The 19,789-nt window shown below is 38.9% G+C and overlaps 3 protein-coding genes across 3 annotated transcripts; 1 reads left to right on the top strand and 2 right to left on the bottom strand.

Annotated features, from left to right (window-relative positions):
• Positions 1-4,107: 4,107 nt before the first annotated feature.
• LOC116197807 lies at positions 4,108-5,976 on the bottom strand. Its single transcript, XM_031528057.1, has 2 exons — positions 5,658-5,976; positions 4,108-5,523 (listed from the first exon to the last, which is right to left on the bottom strand). The coding sequence occupies exon 2, from the start codon at positions 5,382-5,384 to the stop codon at positions 4,335-4,337; it is 1,050 nt and encodes a 349-aa protein (XP_031383917.1). The 5' UTR covers positions 5,385-5,523; positions 5,658-5,976; the 3' UTR covers positions 4,108-4,334.
• Positions 5,977-10,711: 4,735 nt separating this feature from the next.
• Positions 10,712-11,421, bottom strand: LOC116197613. Its single transcript, XM_031527791.1, has one exon. The coding sequence runs from the start codon at positions 11,363-11,365 to the stop codon at positions 10,898-10,900; it is 468 nt and encodes a 155-aa protein (XP_031383651.1). The 5' UTR covers positions 11,366-11,421; the 3' UTR covers positions 10,712-10,897.
• A 4,488-nt stretch (positions 11,422-15,909) lies between these two features.
• LOC116193917 (phytosulfokine receptor 1-like) lies at positions 15,910-17,790 on the top strand. Its single transcript, XM_031522659.1, has 3 exons — positions 15,910-15,926; positions 16,028-16,197; positions 16,391-17,790. The coding sequence occupies exons 1-3, from the start codon at positions 15,910-15,912 to the stop codon at positions 17,788-17,790; spliced, it is 1,587 nt and encodes a 528-aa protein (XP_031378519.1).
• The last annotated feature ends 1,999 nt before the right edge of the window (positions 17,791-19,789 follow it).

Genomic DNA, 19,789 nt, shown 5'->3' on the forward strand with positions numbered 1-19,789 from the left:
ATCTGCAGACTCTCCTCGCTGGCAGTTGAGAAGTCTGTTTCAGAGTCAGAGGACTCTATTAACATATTGCAGATTTGGTCTTTTATGTCATCATCAATTTCCAGTTGATGAATCTTTTTGTTGAGGTAACAAACCTCTGGGTATGGCCAGTTTTCCCGCACTTGAAACACTTAAAGGGGGAGTTGGATTTTCCCTTATCCTTATCAGTGACATGTGGTTTTGGAGGAATCCTAGACCTTTTATGGAAATGTTTGGGTTTATGTTTTCTGCTGCAGTCCCCACTGCAGGTTATGGATTTTTCGACCTTTTTGTCGACCTGAAAAGAGGGATCGAATTGCTGGCAAAAGCTGCCAAGCTCTCTCCTGGTCTGGGCCTTTTCTTTTTTCAATTGTTTTTGAAGTTTGTGCTGAGTACACATTCGGATACCTTCCTTATGGATGAAGCTGATGAGCTCTCCATAACTCAGTTCTTTGTAAGGTATCTGGCCATAATTTATGGATTTGATTTCGTTTCGGACTTGTTCTCCTAACAAGGTTGGCAGACCTGCTAAGAATTTTTCTTTCCAAAACGGCTGGTTACAATCCTCCCTAGACATGACCCTAGTGAGGAAGGTATTTTTGTACTGTCTAAAGTCAGACAGTCTTTTGCATTTTAGGTTTGACAGCAGCTCTAAGTTTTTGTCTTTGAGGTGAGAGGGGTCTCCTACGAAATGTTGGGAGATGGCAAAGACTAGAGTTGCTACGGCGTCAGGGATGTCGTCATTGTTAGCATCCCGGATGATCTCACCAAATTCATCTGTCTTGACGCTGGTCAGGATTTCATTTTGTTGAAAGGGCGATAGGTAATTATCCCACCATCCTTTCAGTTGGCCAGTGAACCCTGCTATAAGCATGTGTGCTATGGCTGGGTCCGACAATCGGGTCTGGGTCTTGTAAGCGTTTGACACCATCGTCATTTGCTGCAAGACGCTTAGTATGTTGTATTCAGACTGCCCGTCTATGTTCCACTCATAGATGGCATTGGCACTATACCTATTTTGGACAATATTGGGTTTTTCTTCCAAAACTAGGTCTGGTGCGCTTATGGTAGTGTAGTAGGGTTTTTGGGGTTCCTTCCACACTAATGTATTCAAATCTCCATTTTTATCGATGGCGTTGACATTCGAGCCCTGAGACTCTTGTGCCTTGATTTTTATTGCTCTTAATGGGGTTCTTGGCTCTATTCCTGAAAGAGGAGTGTCCTGGATTACCATTCTGGGCAGACTTGTGAATGTGGAATTTTCTTGGAGATTTATGCTTTTTATTTTTCTCTCTATCTCCTGATTAAACTCTTGTCTCCTAGAGATAGGAATTTCATGAGGTTTAAAGGGAGGTTTTCTGAGAGGTTCTATGGGTGGAGGTCTTGATTGGCTTGGACGACTAGAGGTCCCTACCTGGTTGACTACAGGCTTGGTGACTTCTTGTTCTATCCTATCCAACTGGGAACCTATGGTGTGGAGACACTGGTTTGTGAAATTGTTTTGTTCAAAGATGTTTTTAATATCTTTGGGGGCCAGTGATTCGTCCACTTTCATTTTGAATGGAGAGGCCTTGACCTCTGCTTTTTGATAGATTATCTGGAGGGTACCTAAAGGTGGGTGTGTCGACTCAACCGGGTCTGCATTCGCAAGATCCCACTTTATGGTTTTCTGAGTTACACATACCATTCTTTCTGGTACGAAATGATTTTCAAACCAATCCCAAAATAGGATATTTGTGGAGTTTTTTAGCACAAAGGCCGTCAAACTAACCCTAATATGAGATTTGGTATATTCTTCAGAGAATGACTCATGGAGCCATCTCCTCTTATCGTCATTATGGGGTGCTAGGAAATCGCTCCTAAGCTTATCGTAATCTATCTTAAATTCCTTAACCACTGTGTCTACCCTAGGGACAACCGACACAGATTGTGATATCTGGGAATTTAACTCAGATAATTTTTGGTTAATTCTATCATGAAAAGATCCTCTTTTATAGACAGAATTATTGGTGACTTTATGGTTTGATCCTACGCATGCATATGAGGGAATCGTTTTGAATAAACCCATATTTCAAAAACAATAAACCTTCCAGTCTTCTCAAACATTTATCAAGACTTTTCATACTTTTGCATATCAGTTTCCTACCCTTAGGGTATTCCATACCTATCCTAGACGAAAGCTCTAGAGATCTATAGAATCAATAGCCTAGAAATGGTTTGAAGATGATAATCCGTATCTAACTCTCCTACCCAGCTTCTCTCAAGATCAAGATCTAAGACTTACCTGGATGAACGGCAGATTCCTCACACGGTGTTTCCCTGCAGGTTCTAGCACATCCCTAACCAACTGCTGTACCTGGTTTTAACAATAATAATAGGAAGACAAATTCATAAAACTCACCCCTCTCTAGAGATCTATACCCTTATCCCAACTGCTGTACCTAGACGAACGATAATGCACTAGGATAACTCTACTCCAGTCGATAACCTCCATCTACTTAGACGTTGTTCATAACACTACCGGGCCATCGCATCCAATTTTTCCCCTGAACACTGCCCTACCCGTCGGGACTTACAAAACGGGGACACCTTAGGACTTCCCCCCGGGTTCCTATGAACGGTGAATGTGTAGGGTCCATTAGAGCGACTGGATGGACATTAGAGCCTATTGCATTACTTCTTATGCCAGCATCAGTTCATTGTGATAATGGATCTAGACTCCTAGAGAGATTGTGATCTATGCCTTCTTCCTATCGTGTTTATACCAGCTTCAGTTGATTGTATAGAATATGCAATAATACACTATAGGAAGTACACTACATGAGTTTCTACCAGCCATGAAGGCGGTCCTAGATGTCATGACCTACGAGTTCTACTAGATCTGAGAATCTTAACGGAATATACATCCTATCCCCACCTACTCTTGGCTCTGATACCACTTATATATATATATATATATATATATATATTATAAAAAAATGCAGGCTGAAAACTGAAAGTGCAATGGCCCGCCGAAGACTAGAACCTATTGGGCCGTAAATTCAGCCCAGGACTTTGGATAAGCGAGCACCAGAAAATTCATCGAGCTGCATATGAAGTCCTGTATCTTGGGATTTCACCGCAACTTTTCCTAGTAAAGGCGATGATGAAGCATCGGGCGAGGTGCAAGTCGAGTGCGTTCCCAGATACATTACGGCTTCAACGAGTAAAGCAGCAAGAGAAACTAGCTCCTTGCCTGTTTAATTATCTGTTGGATCCGGCATCCTATTAGTTGTTAGCATGGTTACTGGATGGAGTACTCCCAGGAGAAAAGGAGTGGGAAACGAAGAAAAGGTCAGCTTTGCATTCCAGTCTCGATCGATGACGAATTCGACAGGGGCAAGGAAGTTTTTGTAACTTATGGCATGGACGATGAATGACTTCGACGATAAAGGCAAACTTGGTAACGGAGGATCCGGCTGCTTTACAAGGGCTTCTTGAAGGACATGAGCTCCTCTATATAGCAGTCAGCAGTGTATCAAAAGGAATCAAAAGGTAAGAATCGTTATAAGCCAGTTAAGGCAAAGGAATACGCGTCGGATCCGAAGAACTGCCTAACTGCTAAACTGGGTCTGGGAGTTCTATGGATCCGAAAAACTTCTGGGAGCTGCCGACTTGAATCTATAAGGAGATTATACAAACAGGACGAGATGGAATGTTTTGTTGATCGCAGGACTCTGGTGTGTGCATCTAGACTCGATTCTCCGTCCCTGAATATAAAGGAAGCGATCAATGTCCTCGATTTTGAAAGTCCATTTTCCAAGTTTAAATTGCAGATTCGTGCTTAGATATGTTGTCCTGACACTAGATATAAAGGCGTTACATAACATATCATTTTCAACAACTATCAGCAGTCCTGTATCAGCTAGACCATCGGCAATCCCTCCTATGACATATCAATCTGTCGCTGACATGAAATTCATTAGCGTATGAAGCTACTGACTTGAAAGTTGTTGCTAGTCAATTTCTACATATTCGTGGCGGTTTGGTAGGATTGTTCTTTCCTTCTAATGTATCGATCACCATCACTGTCGCACAACAAAATTCTCGGACAATAATCAAAACAATCAACTGCAAAATATCAAAAGCCAGTAAAAATGGCAGTTATTTGATTACGTATTCACATCATTGCTCTTCGACCCCTTTGTCGCAATTTCCAGAACTGGATAAACACGAAAACTACAAACCATCATTGGAACCCACAGTATCTAATCACTTCTTGATCGATTGGAAAGATACTGCCTAACATATGTACCATTACATGTATCAGTGTATACTTACAGAGCCCACGAATCAAACTCAAGAGAGCTGATCAGTCCATCTTCAAATTCCTCATCAAAGCTGTCTTCCATGGCAAAATCTCCGTTTTCGTGCCTCCTCGCATCACCTTCTTCAGCCCCTTTTTCGAGATCATCAGTGCCATCGCTGCAATCGCCACAATTACAGGAACTCAATCTCCTCCTGCAGAGTCTCAATTCTCCCTCCAAGCCATCCAGATCTCTTTCCTGCTCCATTATTACACTCCTCAAGAACCCGATCAATCCCTGGTCATGCCTCTGCTTCTCCTCTGCTAATCGGCGGTATTGCTTGGCCTCGATCTCAATGGAGCTCTTCTCCCTCTGCAGCCGCAGTATCATCGACATGGCCTCCTCTGCCGCAGTGGTGGCTGATGATCTTTCCTTCTCAAGCTCCATCAAAGCTGCCTCTGCCCTCCGCCGCTCAGACCTGACTAACTCTCTCAATGTCTCGTCAGATAGTTGATCTTCAAGGAAAAGTTCTTCAGTTTCTGAATCTCCAGAGCCTCCGATTGACCGAGCCCGGTTGCCATTCGATACCAAATGACCGTTTTCAACCGGTGAATCGGGTCTACCAAACAGCTCCATCGGGTCACGGATATCATTGCTCAGAGAAAATTCTCTCAAGGACATTTCATCGAACACGCGATCTTCAGGATAAGATCCCTCGCTGTCTGAATACTCCGAGCCCTTGACCGAACCATTCTCGAATGCTGAACTGGGTCTCTCCATCAGATCACAAACGTCAGAATTCAGACAAGCCCGACGTCTCAAATGACTCCAGGGCCTGAAGCTGAAGTTCAGGATCTTGAACCCAACAGAGAACGCGAAGAATAGGGCAATGCCGGTGACGAACTCGGCGTGGTAAAGAGACCCGGTTTCGGGACTCTTGCCGAGCAGGAACTTGAAGAAATAGGAACAGTACTTGGCCGCATTGAAGGTGAGGCAAATCTGTGAGAACTTAGTGTAGAGGTCAAGAGAAAATAACGCGGTTACCAATAAGCAGAGACGCCCAAGGTGATGAATTTCCATGGCGGCAGACTGAGTGGTCCCCCCCTTCCCCTGGAACCGTCAATTGGCTCTACACCCCATGCCCGCCTCCTCCTTCTTCCTCCTCAAATTCACTGTTAAGCCCAGAAGAAGATGCAAAAGGCGACAACTTTTTTCGGAACTGAGAAAGAGAGAGAAGATCCAACCATAACCCCCGGAATTAAAATAATCAAACGGTAACTTTTCTCGAGGGAGACGACGTTCAATGCCAAATTAGCAGACCGAAGTCGAATTCAAAGAGCTGCCATGAATTACCCCCATTGATTGCAGAATCTATAAGATTGATCGAGATTCTCTCGAGAAGGGAGAGGATTGGGTGCCGTAATGCGGAGGCGATTTCGTCATTAGGGCGGCCGCCGGAGCTGAGGGGGAGTGGTAGAGTGGGGATCGGAGATTTTGGGGAGGAGAGATTGACGGCGGAGAGAACGAGACGACGCGGGAGTCGCTTGATCCAGTACGGTACTCTTACTTGAGTTGATGCTAGGGGGCAGATTGCCCGTTCCGGCGGTGGTTGGTAGTGGCAGAATCGTTATTAAAGAAAAGTATGTGGGCAGTTAGTAATGGCGTTCATGCTGGCTTTGGAAGCGAATTTTTCTCTTTCTTTTCCTTGCCGTTGCAATTTTGTGAATCTATTCATCAAAATCTTTTTTTCTTTTTTTCCTTGTGCACCGGGTATGTCGGATGAATCTGGATTAATGCAGTCGAGTTGGATTAGTCAACTAATGAGATAAAGCTCTCACAGTATATATTTTCTCCGTTCATGAAAATCCATCAAAGCGGCCTTTGAATTTCTTACCGTTATTATTTTCCTTTTATGGGATAGCTCTTTGCTTTAAATGGAATAGTTCGAGGAGCGATTTCGTTATCCATAACCGGTGATAAATGTGAATGATTCTATTTGATCATATGCGATTATTGTCAAAATTGTAACGGTCTTTCCTCAGTTCGTGAATAGGATAACGAAGCCAACGGCTTGGGCTGTGTCCTACTGATTGCTAAACTCCTACTAATTAAAAGGATTGAATTATTAAGGAATCTCTGGTGGTGTTTCATAAAATAAATGCTTAAAAATTAAGCATTATTTAGTTAGTTAAGGGAAGAAATATATAGAAAATGGGAAGGAATGATAAAGATGAGAAAAGTTTTGTAAGACAATAAAGAGTATCACTAAGTAAAAAATGACTTATTTTTTACTTATTTCATTTTCTACTTCTCTTATCTTTCCATATTCCTTCCATTCATTTTTCATTTTAACTAACTTTTAAGCACTTATTTTTTGTTACAATTTTTTAGCACTTATATAATTAAATAGAAACAAAGATATCTTGATATCTTCCCTGGATTAATAAGGTTTTGTAAGTAAAATGATTCTATATTGTTCAGTCTAGAGGGGTACTATCCGTTATATCCATGGGGTTGGCGTGACACATCCCAAGAGTTCGATACACTACTATTTTTAAAGAAACTCCCACGTATCGTAGTCCATTAGGAAACTAAATCCAATTCAAATTAAGAAATTCCCAAAATTATATCTATAATTAATATAGCAAATATTTAATTTCCTAATATAGATAAATACTAAAATTTTCCAAGAATCTAAGTTTCTTTCTAAAATATATCATTAAATTTATTAAATAAATCTATTTCAAGTGTTTAAAAAAAGTCTATTTCAAGCAAAAAGAGAGAAAATTAAATAAATCTATTAGAAATCGACACGACATTTCTTGTTACTACTATTTGTGAATGACGCGTAACATCCGCTCCATTCTTTTTTCTTTTTTTTTTTGGTCCATTTGGTTATCCTCGTAGTCAAGGAATGTGTAGTGTATACATATATGATGATCTACTCTAAGCGCAAACGAGTGGAAGTTCCAATCGAATGCCATGTTTTAAAAATAGGTTTAGGAGGAAATCCAAAATTGAATAGGAAGTTTTTTTCATTAAAAAAAAAGAAAATTGGAAAAAAATCAGTTTCATGATTTCATCCTAAGCTAATGTTTAAAATTGAATAACATCTTTAATATTTATTGATTGATTTGATTTTGATACTGCTGTTACTTTTTCTGTGAAAATGTTGACATGACATTTTATCTTAAAAAAGAAAATTAAAAACAAAAAAAGAACAAATAACAGAATGAATTCAAAAAGGGATTAACGTCAATTTGGATGGTCCTTAAAAGAAGTAATTTACAGAGCACAGTCGGAAACTGCCACGTCACAATTTATCGAATGATTATTGATAGCGAAATAATAATAAATTTGTTAAATAGCAAGAAACTTTTTGTTAACAAGAAACTTACTGTTTTTAATATAATAAAATACATGTTCAATAATAATAAATTTATTATTAAGAAATTTATTATTTTGAATACAATAAGACCTTGTTGAATAATAATTTTTTTGCTATTTAACAAGAAGCTTATCTTTTTCGAAATATCGTTAAAATTCATATTTTAAGAAGACTCATGACTTTCATTACGGGAAGGAGAGGAGTAGTGGGAGTGTTGCCAACGTCCACCACCAGCCCCGCCAAAGTCACTGATGCTCTGAAAAGCCACTGGCAACTTCGCCGAGGATGGTGGTAGCAGCCAGCAACACCCACATCGCCACCTACCTTTCCCAATTTGATGTTTTGTTCTGTCTTTTTTCATTTCTTGGTGTTTTATTTTTATAATTTTTTATTTAAAAGAAATGTCATATTTGCATTTTCAACAAGAAAAGTAACGGCATAACCAAAATAGAACTAATGTAAGGGTTGAGTACAACATTCAATACTAAAAAACTTTAGGACAAAAAACATGAAATGATTCAGGCGGTTCAATACTTGCTTTTCTTAAAATAAGATTTCAAGCTCGATTCATGTAAATTGAGAAAATTTATGATTGCAGAATTTTTATCCCGTAATGGTCTCGAACTGAATTAGTGGGGCCCATTAGCCTTTTAGATATCTGGATGCAGGTAAAAAAAATTCTTTAGGACAAATATAGAAAAACTCAAGGGGTGAAGCATCAAAACCTTTTCCAAGAAAGTATTGTCGACTTACCATAAGAGGGACGTTATCATCTGAACTTCAAATACTCCATTGTGAACCAGCCAAGCTAAGCCAAGTCAACCAAAAATTTTTCATCCGCATAGATCTATCTTCACCGTCCACCTTCCCTTGCGCATGAACTTCGAGCTCATTAGTCGAGTTCGCTTTATATGCACTAGGCAAAATTGGATTTAAAACTAACTTGGATTGATTCAATCGGTTCGACACTTGTTTTCCTTAAATAATGTCTTAGTTTCAAGTCTTGTAAAATGAAAAAATTTACCATGGAAGAACTTTACCCCTTAGTAAGCCAACTTGACTCGAACATGATTAGTCGGGATCCACTGGTCTTTCAAATACTAGGCACCAAAAAAAAAACTCAACATAGAAGGTGATAGATATAAAACTAAGATCTGATTATACATTCACTAGAAATTTAGTCCATTTCCACAATTCCTAATCAATCTGCCTGTTTAGATCTAGTGTCTGGTATCTTGCCAACTCAACAATGATTTTCTTTATACAATATGGAATTTCTTATTCCCATCAAAAAGAAAAATAAAGAGACAATCTTTCCTTACTAATCTTACTAATACTTTTCTTTTTGGTCAAAATTTCCAATCCCAAGTCATAAATCAGGAAATAGGCTTAAATATGAGTTTGGAAAAAGAGTGCTTCTCAATCTCTTCCATCAAGTAAAAAATGAAAATAAATGGCAGTTCTTCCAAGGTTCATTCTCTTATCCATCATCCAGGCACTCATTCTAAAACCCAGTGTCATACGCTGCCAAACCCCAGAATGCGGTCTTGACGACTTCAGGGTATTGAACAATTAACGAACAACTGGCCACTCGAATCGATGGTTGGGATGGTCCTGCATTTGATTGCTGTCATAGGACGGGTATGATGATTTGCAAGAATTGGACGGATATCCCATCGAGGGTGGTCGGTCTAGTTCCCCCAAACGGAAGGCTTGGAGGAGGTGTTGCTGATTCACTGACAGATATGGATCTCTTGAGAGTTCTGAATCTTTCCGGTAATCCCTTGCGTGGTTTCTTGCCAGTAAAGCTATTACAAGTGCTGAACCTTGAGATGCTCGATTTAAGTTTCAAGAAATGTTAGGGTCATTTCATGTTGACATCAATCTGCCCACTATGCAGTCTTTTATTATTTGGAAAAACAACTTCATTAGTCCACTAGCTAGAAGCTACCCTATGCCATAATGCGTCATCCTACACTAAAACTCTTGACCTTACCGGATTTCGGACAGCGGATCTGTGTAATATGTGCATTTATGGTATGATTTTCTCCATGAAAACCATTCCTAGGCCGGTTGCCGATTTATATAATGCAAGAAAAATTTGTTTTACATTTTCCTCTTCACAACAGATCAGACAGATCCTGAGAGGAATTCCTTGGCTCCTGAATAATAGCACAATGAAGCTCTCTGTGTGATTGGCAATCCTAGAAATTATTGATTGTATGCAATGAGTCAATCAAGGTTTATATACTACGCTCATGAAACTTCCCCTAACCTGGAAAAAAGATGTCATCATTGCTAAATGGTCATTCTGGTAAATTGAAGCACTGCAATGTGCTTGTTTGTTATTAATTATTACGTCATATTCTCACTGTCTGATCTGCCAAACAAGTCTCGACGATGTTGGAATCGCGAGAAGTCTTCCTTTGGATATGGCAAAACATATTGATCCACTGATCTCTCATTGCCAATCTCTTTAAATGTTTGTCATCACAGATGTATCTCAGTTTCTCTTTATCAAGCTGGCAATGATGGAAATATTATTCAATCAGTGGATACATGCATATATATACATAAAGCTGGTTTTTGTGATCGAAGATGAAGACAAATTTCCAAATAGTTATGTAATTTTAATCAGTTCATTGTTGTATTACATATATTATTGGATGCTACCATTGTGGTAGAATCTTGAACGGGTTAGCCGAATTTCTTATGCTCTTTTTTATTTCTCAGTGTCCATATTCTTATTAGACAGCGTATATATGTCTCATTCACCAAAATAAAAATAAAAAAAATTTCATTTGAAAAAGAAAAGCAGAGATGACTCTTCAAATAAACTGAACTAAATGGGGAAGCGACTGACAAAACATGAGCAATGTCTGCGGAAATACATATAAATATATATTTTTTTTTTGCTCGAAACATATAAATATAGTTCTCCCTTTAGAATCCTTTCATCTTTATATATTGCATGGCTATAATTATTGAAGATATGATATAGGGGACAAGTAGTATGCATACGGATATATGCGTTTAGGACACAACATTACGTTTATATATATGTCATTAAGAAGGATGCAGCGTAGCAAAGACATACTGACTCGATGAGTACACATTGATCACAAAATATAAATCGAGATTTATTATATTGTATCTATGGTTGATCATGTGATGATCTTTATTGGTGGTATATATGGTTGCAGTTTTAGGACGCAAGGACAATGAACTTCGAGAAGCCGAAGAGAACTGACGTCACCAAGGAGGTTACGGGGTCCTGGATGAAGCGCACAACTTGGATTGGGGCCCCAAGGGTCGTACTCGGAAGCAGGATCCTGCATCCCACCACATTGGCCACGCTGACGCGCACTCTGCATGTGGAGCTGTCGAAGGCGATGTCACCCACCGTATCGTAAAGCATATCCACTGTCCCTGCCGGATCCGTCACTACCTGTCCGAGAGTGACCCGCTCATCCTCACATGCTACCGTCACATTCGCTCCGACCAGCGGAGGGTTGAAAATACCAGCCACAGGGTTCCCGTCGATGGTGCAGTAGAGCTTACCGGCAACACGCACCTTCTTCAGTGTGTTGTCGATAATGAAAGCTTGGGAGGGCAGAGCGGCCGCAGCAAGGAGGAGGGAGAGGAGAAGGAAGGAAATTTGAGAACGGGCCATTGTTTTATGGAGTGAGATGGGGCTTGGTGAAGGAAGGAAATTCGAAGGCTAGCTTAAGACTCTGTGCTTCTGTTTGCTGTGTCTCGAGAGATTGAGAAAGGTTCCCTTTTATAGATTGTCTTAACGCCACCAATACACACATACACTACTTTTTTTTAAAAACATAATATCACCACAAGTTGGATTGGATGTAAGCTACTTTTTGGTAGACCGATCAGAGATTGTGGGCATTAAACACGTAAAAATATTGAGAAAGGCCCATACCTCTATTGATGGGCAAGTGGAGAATATTAATTTGTATGCATAAAAAATCTTGACTATAGTTTGTTTGTACATCCCGATAGATTAGGGAGGTTACCCTTGTCCACAAAATGCTTTTGCTCGGGATCATAATAATATATCCATTTCTAATTGAGCTTCATAATAGTAAGTTTGCAAATTTGAATTAGTATTATGAATGAATCCAGCTTCCTACATATGAGCAAGCGCGGATAAAAAAAGTGGTCTACGCTTAGGCTTCTTAATATATCATTTTCTAATATTTTTGCTAGAAAAAGGTGTTTGGCCATAGCTCTTTATGTTCCTTATTGATTGTAGCTAGGCTAGTATTTATCTTATTTATTTAGAAAGTTCACAAAATTGTGACGTTCACAAATTGAGCCAGGGCCGCATAAATTCACTGTGAAACTTCTGACTTCCCCGTGGTATGTATATGTACATGGCCCAAACTCTACACATATGGTCAGCTATCCCAGAAACGGGATTCACTTTTGACTTTTTTTCGATGTGCATTATGATATCTGTGAGCTTCGCTAATCTAATTTGAATTGAGTTGGCACATCAAATGGAACTCCTAGCATCGATTTTCTCCATTCAAGAAACTCAAATATAAAATCTTATTTAAGGAAAACAAATATCAAATCATTTGAATCAATCCACATTGTTTACGCTTTATGACTCCTTGCCCAGCATGGACACAAGTTTGTTAATTTCTATTGGGAATTATTCAGAGTTGACTCAAATCTTCCAAAACGTATACAGAGCGAAATCCCACGCGTCTTATTTGTAAATAAATTAAAAATGTTATAGGTATTGCAATTTGAAGAATCCTAAAGTCAGAAACATTTATATATATCCTTTTACGAGTAGGATCGCCAAGGACTGTGTGCGAGAGAGAAATTGCATCCATGATGATCTCTCATGGATAATCCATGGAACTGCATATTACTCACTTGCGCTACACTTGGAGTTCAATATTTAATGTTTGATTAGCGAGTACCTTTATTATTTTATGTATGATAAACTAGCATTACGTCATAATAAGTTACCTTATTAGGTAGCGAGTTACTTCTTACTTAAGCATATGACTTAAAACCGTAATTACATATCACCAGTTGAATCATGAAAGAAGATGATTGTTATGCCAATATCTCTAGTTGTCAAGTATCTGGGCAGCTCTTATGCCATGTTTTGGAAATCGATTTAGGATGAAATCTAACTTTTTCTTATTTTTAAAAATGTTAGATTTCATCCTAAACTTATATTTAAAATTAATTATTATCTTTAATCTTTATTGATTAGTTTGATTTTGATTCTATCGTTACTTTTTATATAAAAATTAGGTACTTAATCGCACTTCGCCGCGGGTCTAAAAAAGGCATCAAATGATTTGAAAATTTGTAAATAAGATTAAGTAATAACGGAGAACATAATGAATTTTGAAGAAATAAAAGTAATCTCATTCTATAAGTTTGTGAAAATAAATTAACAATGAAACTATTTTTCATGAATGGATCTTCTTATGTGGGTAAATGGAGAAAAAGCATCACGCCCAAAAAAGAGAGAAAAAGTATTACCTGTAAGCCTATAAGTGTAAGCCATAAAAAGATACAATATATATGAGGAAGAATCTATGAATAAAAAAATTAATGTGGATTGAAAAGAATATATAATTGATATTTATAAAGAAAAACAAAGTGCATGATACGTATATAATTTTTTTAGAAAAAGATAGTAAATAGAGAGGATACGCACGGTGTCAAACCCTATAATATTTGGAAAAAATGAAAAAATAAGTAACACGATGGGTACATAAGCATGCTTTTTATTTGTTTGAGAGCGGTAAAGGTTTGCTTTCCATAAGTGACAATATTTATACACATATAGCAATTGCCAAAAAAAAAGTTGGAAAATAAACTTGTACACATAGGGACCAATATGGACCAAAATTAGAGAAAATAACTATTTTTACGAAATAAACGACTTGATCGATTGATCATGAAATTCCAATTGCTTGTTGAACCCTGTAAATTGTGTGAAAGTAGGATACTCCAAACATAGAGTCGAAGAGTTTTATAAAAAGTGAAAATTAGAAGAAAGAAAAGAACTTAAATACTCGAGAGCTATAAAAAACATTGCAAATATCGTAATTTGTATAGCTAGTTATTTCGATACGAAATTTTTCTAGACGAAGTTGAGAAAAAAATATTTTTCTAAAGACACTGATTCGACCATAACGATCACATTATTTACATCGACTGGTTAATCAGATTATCTATTTATCTGGTTTGGATTGGATTAAAAATAATTGGGAACAAAGAAGAATTTTAAGAAAATTGTACAATTATAAAAATGAAATTAAAAAGAAAAAAAAACTGGTTAGTGGGGAAAGGTCCCCACCCGCCCTCTTGTTCCAAAATCTATCTCCAATTTTTAATTTTTATATTCTTTATTCTTAATTTTTTTTCTGGCTCTCCCAAATTAATTCATCCATGATCATATTGAAAAAAATATACTATAGTTGGAGCATGGTATGCGGGAGTTAGGCCTTGCTAATGCTTGGGTATATTTTTATTTTACATAAATAAACAAAGAAGAAAAAGAAAAAAAAATAATAAAGAATTAATATATAAATATACACATACAAGAAAAGGCAATGAAAATGAAAATAAAAAAGAAAAAGAAAAAACATGGGGTTGATAAGTGGCAAGATGAACAACAGTTTTAGATTATTAAAAGATAAAATATGCTGACATGACATTTTACCTAAATCAAAAAAACGAAAATTAAAAATAGAAAAGCGAGAACAAAAAATGAACTTCAAAAATTGGAAGGGGAGGAGAACTGGGGTTGTCACCAGTGGCCACGACCGTCCCTGCCAAGGTCATTCATGGTCCCAACAACCAACAGCAACTTCGTCGAGGATGGTGATAGCCGCTAGCAACACCCCGCTTGCTCCTTTCCCTTCCCATTTCAATGTTCTGTTTCATTTTTTCATTGTTTGGTGTTTTATATCTTATTTTTATTTTTTAAATTTCATCTAAAAGAAATGCCATATAGCATTTTTAATAAGTAACGGCATGACCAAAATCGAACTAATCGGTAAAGGTTGAGAAGAACATTCAATCTTAAAAACTTTATACTGACTAATATGAGGTGATTCAATCCGTTCGGTACTTGTTTCCCTTATACAAAGTCTTCAAGTTTAAATCCTGTGAATGAAAAAAAAAATACATGACTGGAAGAAGTTTATCTTGCATCAGTCGGAATTTGTTAGGCTTCTGCATACCATAAGGTACGCTGAAAAAAAGAACAAAGAAATTTAGAACGAACATCGAAAAAACGCAAGTGGGGAAGGATCAAGACCGACTTTTTTTTTTCCAAAAAACGCAAGTCGAGATTGCCGATGTGCACAGAGGTTGCAAAAGACCTTGATCACTTGGGTGCATGGTGGCTGGCCACTGCTCTCCCACCGGCGACGCTCCTCTTCACTCTTTGTCATTCCTCGTCATCCCCGTGCACGCTCTCTCTCCCTCTCTTCCAATGTAGTGCAAATAGCTAGATATGCGAGGCTTCACTTCGAATAACGAAAATATTCCCATCCTTCTTCTAAGCGATTTAGTAAAAGGAAAAAAAATCCCTTTTACTTAATCACATCATTCAATATTTTTTTGACTGATTCGTTAAGTCTAATCTCTCTTTTTTTTATATATCATCAAACAAATCGAATCCCATTAAATACTGAAAATTTAATTTCAATACTTAACTTTAGATAATCAAATACATGCTTAGTCAAATCAACTACAAAATTTCATTCGTCGAGACCAAAAAAAAAAAAGAAAAAACAAATTTCATTCTCATATAGATAATCTATTTCATTCGTTCCCTTGCACATGAACTTTAAGCTCATGACTTGAATCTGGGCCTTCGCAGGCCAGCTAAAATGCGACTTAAAAAGTCACATGTTGGCCCAAGATCAGATCATACATTAACTGGAAATTTAGTCCCTTTCTGCAATTCATAATCAATCTGCTTGTTTAGATGTCTGGTATCGGGACAACTCAACCGTGATTTTCTACCTACGACACGGAATTTTTTAATCCCGACGAAAAGAAATACAAATAAAAATAGGGAGGAAGTCTTCCTTGGTATCCTTAATTAATGTTATATATTCTCTCGGATCAAAATTCCTAATCCCAAGTCATATGTGAAGAAATAGGCATGACTATGAGCTGGAAGAAGATCAAGTAAAAGTTGAAAAGATAATGGCTGTTCTTCCGAGGTCCATTTTCTTATCCATCATTCTGGCACTCATTCTAAACCCGATCTCCTATACTGCCGAACCCCAGAATGCGATCTTGACAACTTCAGGGCACTGAACAGGTTCCATGAACAACTGGACTATCCAATCGATGGTTGGGATGGTTCGGCGTCGGAGTGTTGTAATAGGACAGGTGTGATTTGCGAGAATTCGACGGATATCCCACCAAGGGTGGTTGGTCTAGTTCTCGGGAACAGAAGGCTTGGAGGAGGTGTTGATGATTCACTGACGGGTTAGGACAACTTGAGAGTTAGGAATCTCTCCAGTAATCACTTGCGTGGTTTCTTGCCGGTAAAACTGTTTCAAATGGAGAACCTTGAGGTGCTTGATTTAAGTTACAACGACTTTTACGCTTAGTTAATGTTGACATTAATTTGTCCTCCAGACAGTCTTTAACATTTCAAACAACTTCGTTGGTCCACTAGAATCTACCCTGTGCCATAATGCATCCTACATTGAGACTCTTGACCTTTCCGGTAACTACTTCCACAGAGAGATTCCTAGAGATATTGCCAACTGCTCATCTCTACAACGGCTGTTTCTTGATGGCAACAATCTGTGTGGGATCTTGCTGGAAGGCATTTTCCAGCTCCGGCATATGGGGGAACTTCATGTTCAAGGGAACAGGCTTTCTTGGCAACTTGATGACAGAATCAACAAGCTCGTACACCTTGTGAAATTGGATCTCTCTTATAATTTGTTTTCGGGGAAAATCCCGGATTCTTTCTCAAGACTAGTGAATCTTGAGCCCTTCTCTGCTGGCTCAAATCAATTTTCTGGTCCTTTGCCCAGTTCCCTGGCGAGCTCTCCATCCCTTTCACTTATCTATTTGGGTAATAACAGTCTGAGTGGTCCTATTAGCATCAACTGCACAGAAATGATTAACATCACTTATCTCGATCTGCACTCCAATATTTTTGACGGTCCAATTCCTGAAGAATTATCAACCTGCCATGGATTGATTGATCTGAATCTCGGCCTAAACAGGCACCCTCCAAACGAGCTTCCTGCTAATTTCTGGAACCTCAAGGCATTAAAGCATCTTCTACTTGCAAATGTGAGCCTCGTGAATTTGTCTGCAGCACTTCAGACCCTACAATATTGCAGAAACTTGACTACACTGATTATAAATTGGAATTTTTGGGATGAAGAGATTCCTCAAAACCCGGACCTGCAGTTCCATAGCTTGAAGACATTAGTTATTCCGAATAATCGACTTAGGGGCTCTCTGCCCGTGTGGCTAAGTGGCTGCACAAACTTACAAGTGCTAGACCTATCATGGAATCAATTGAGCGGTCCAATTCCAATTTGGATTGGCAAACTCAATCACTTATTTTACTTGGACTTGTCACTTAATAATTTCACTGGAGAATTGCCGGAAAGATTAGCTAAGCTTGGAAACCTCATGGACCTCAACTTCTCCTCTATGGTGGACCCCTCATCGAGCTTTTCAGTTTATGTCAGGATACCAGAAAGAAGATCTTTAAAGTATAATCACGTATGGAATCTTCCGCCAACCTTGGACTTGAGCAGCAACAAGCTCAGTGGACCAATTCTTGCTGGTCTCGGAAATCTCAGGGGGCTTCATGCCTTGAAGCTCAACAACAATATCTTCTTGGGAAATATCCCCGTAACTCTATCGGGCATGGAGAACTTGGAGTTACTGGATTTGTCTCAGAACAACTTGTCAGGACAGATTCCACTAACTTTGATTGAGCTCAACTTCCTGTCCCACTTCAACGTCTCCTTTAATAGGCTCTCTGGTGAAGTTCCTTCAGGCGGGCAGTTCACCGACGCTCTCGAGTCCCCGCTTCGTAGGGAATAGTGATCTGTGCGGTCTCCCACTGCTGCCATGTCAGTCAGGATTTGATCATTCCAATCGGAAGCATTTTGAAGAGCCTCCTGCAGGAGGAAGGATTGTAATGGCTCAGCTTAGACTTCCAGCAGAGATCGGCGCAGCAGCAGGATTCGTTTTAACAGTTGGATTTTGCTTTATCTCGGGTTGGGTTTTCAATAATTAGCAATATATCAGGGACTAATTGAGAAACCAAACCATCATAGGATGATGACTTGCAGAGGCAGATGGCCCCGGGCCTCTAATAACAACTTGTCTTCTTCTTTGCTTTGTTTATCTTGCCCCAGAATTGTCTATGATTCGATCAATAACGGAGCGTTCCGGTGACAGTTGATTCCACGTCCCAGGATGGAGAAACTTTGTATGATAACTCTCGCTGTCCGTTGGACCGATGATTCAATTCATCCGCTGGCTCGGAACTAATTTTTCTTTTTCGGTAGAAAAATGACATGCATTAGAAATTAATCATCTATGCGCAAAGCGCTTACAGATCTCGGGAACGAAAATCCCATATTGTCTTGAAATAAGAACTCCCTAAGAGAAGGAGGGGGTTGAGATAAAATATCGAGGCTATGTATGCTTTGGGATAATAACTTCAAATTGTTGGTAAAGGGTCCTGCCATCATTGATCAAATTTATTAGTACCATATTGGGAGTGTTCCCCCATCCCCAGTTTAAAATCAACTTCGCATCAAGTTCAACCACGAGGCGGTTGATTCCGCAAGCACGAGCAGTTGTCAATTCTTGTCTTAGTGCTTTGAGTTTGGCAACTAGGCTAGTAGTGCACCCAAGGTTCATCGAGAACCCAACAATCCATCTACCAAGTGAGGCTCAGATGAGGCCACCCGCGCCAGCTATGCCAGGATTGCCTTTCGAACACCCATCAGTGATGAGTTTGTGAAATCCATCCGTGGGGGGTTCCCAGGAGACATGAATGGTAGAGGTGGACGATGGAGGGTTATTTGGCATAGTTGCATAGAACTCTGCAGTCTTCTGAATGGTGTACTCGGCTAGGTTACTATGGAGAGGTTTCGAAGAGAAGATGAGGTTGTTCCTATTTTTCCAGAGGTGCCAGATGGTAAAGGGGAAGAGAACCCGCCAAGGAATATGCAAGTGAGATGCAAGGTTACTGGTGAGGTTTTGCCGCACCCATTCTGTGAGAGGCTCCGTGAAGGTGGCCAACGCAGGTGCTGGGACCCTGAAGTGTTGCCAAAAGGATCGTGCATTGGAGCATCTCCGAAGAATATATTATGTGGTTTCCAATTCTGAGGGACAACGGGGACAATAAGGTGGCATAGACAGCCCGCGGTGAGCAAGGTGGCTAGCCGTAGGGAGTTTATTCATGCAGCAAAGCCACATGAAATAAAGGATGCGTGGGAGAGTCGGACAAATTAATCTCGGAACAAATTAATCTCGTATATATTGCTACCCGTCTATACAAATTTTACCAACCGTCTTTCTGGTTGCAGAACCTTACGCAACAACATTTGGAGTTTCTACAAACCTAAGTTATGGTCGCAAATATAAGTTAAGCATAGCAATGTAAAATATAACAGGCAAATATAGATCATCCGGAAGTTCGAAAAATTGTGATCTGATGCCTAAATGTACTTGTTGTCTGCTGACCAGATAATTTAGGGAGGACTATAAATTAATCAACGTTGATTGATTAAATAGTACAGTATTTTTTCCTTTAAATAAGATTTCGGATTTTAATGAGTCGATTCAATTCGAACTGGATTAGTCAGAGGCCATTTAGCTTTTGTATATCAAAGTACACACCGAAAAAAATATAGATCTTTTGCCTTTCTATTTCTGTTTGTGATAAGAGAAAAGGAAAATGAGAAATTCACCAATTTTGATTGTTATTAATTATATATAACAATTATAAAAGGAAAATGTGAATAATTGTAATTAAAGCAAGGTCCTGTTTGGTTGGCGGCCTCAAGGGCCAGTCAAACGTCAGCAA

The sequence above is a fragment of the Punica granatum genome, chromosome 2 (genome assembly GCF_007655135.1).
Source record: "Punica granatum isolate Tunisia-2019 chromosome 2, ASM765513v2, whole genome shotgun sequence".
Lineage (NCBI taxonomy): Eukaryota > Viridiplantae > Streptophyta > Magnoliopsida > Myrtales > Lythraceae > Punica > Punica granatum.

What these genes read in the sequence shown, in the direction of transcription:
- LOC116197807 (XM_031528057.1), bottom strand. Translation starts at nt 5,384, where the DNA reads ATGGAAATTCATCACCTTGGGCGTCTCTGCTTATTGGTAACCGCGTTA.
- LOC116193917 (XM_031522659.1), top strand. An exon ending in TGTTGATGATTCACTGACGG is followed by an intron (nt 16,198 to 16,390) that starts GTTAGGACAACT and finishes TTGGTCCACTAG; the next exon opens with AATCTACCCTGTGCCATAAT.
- LOC116197613 (XM_031527791.1), bottom strand. Translation starts at nt 11,365, where the DNA reads ATGGCCCGTTCTCAAATTTCCTTCCTTCTCCTCTCCCTCCTCCTTGCT.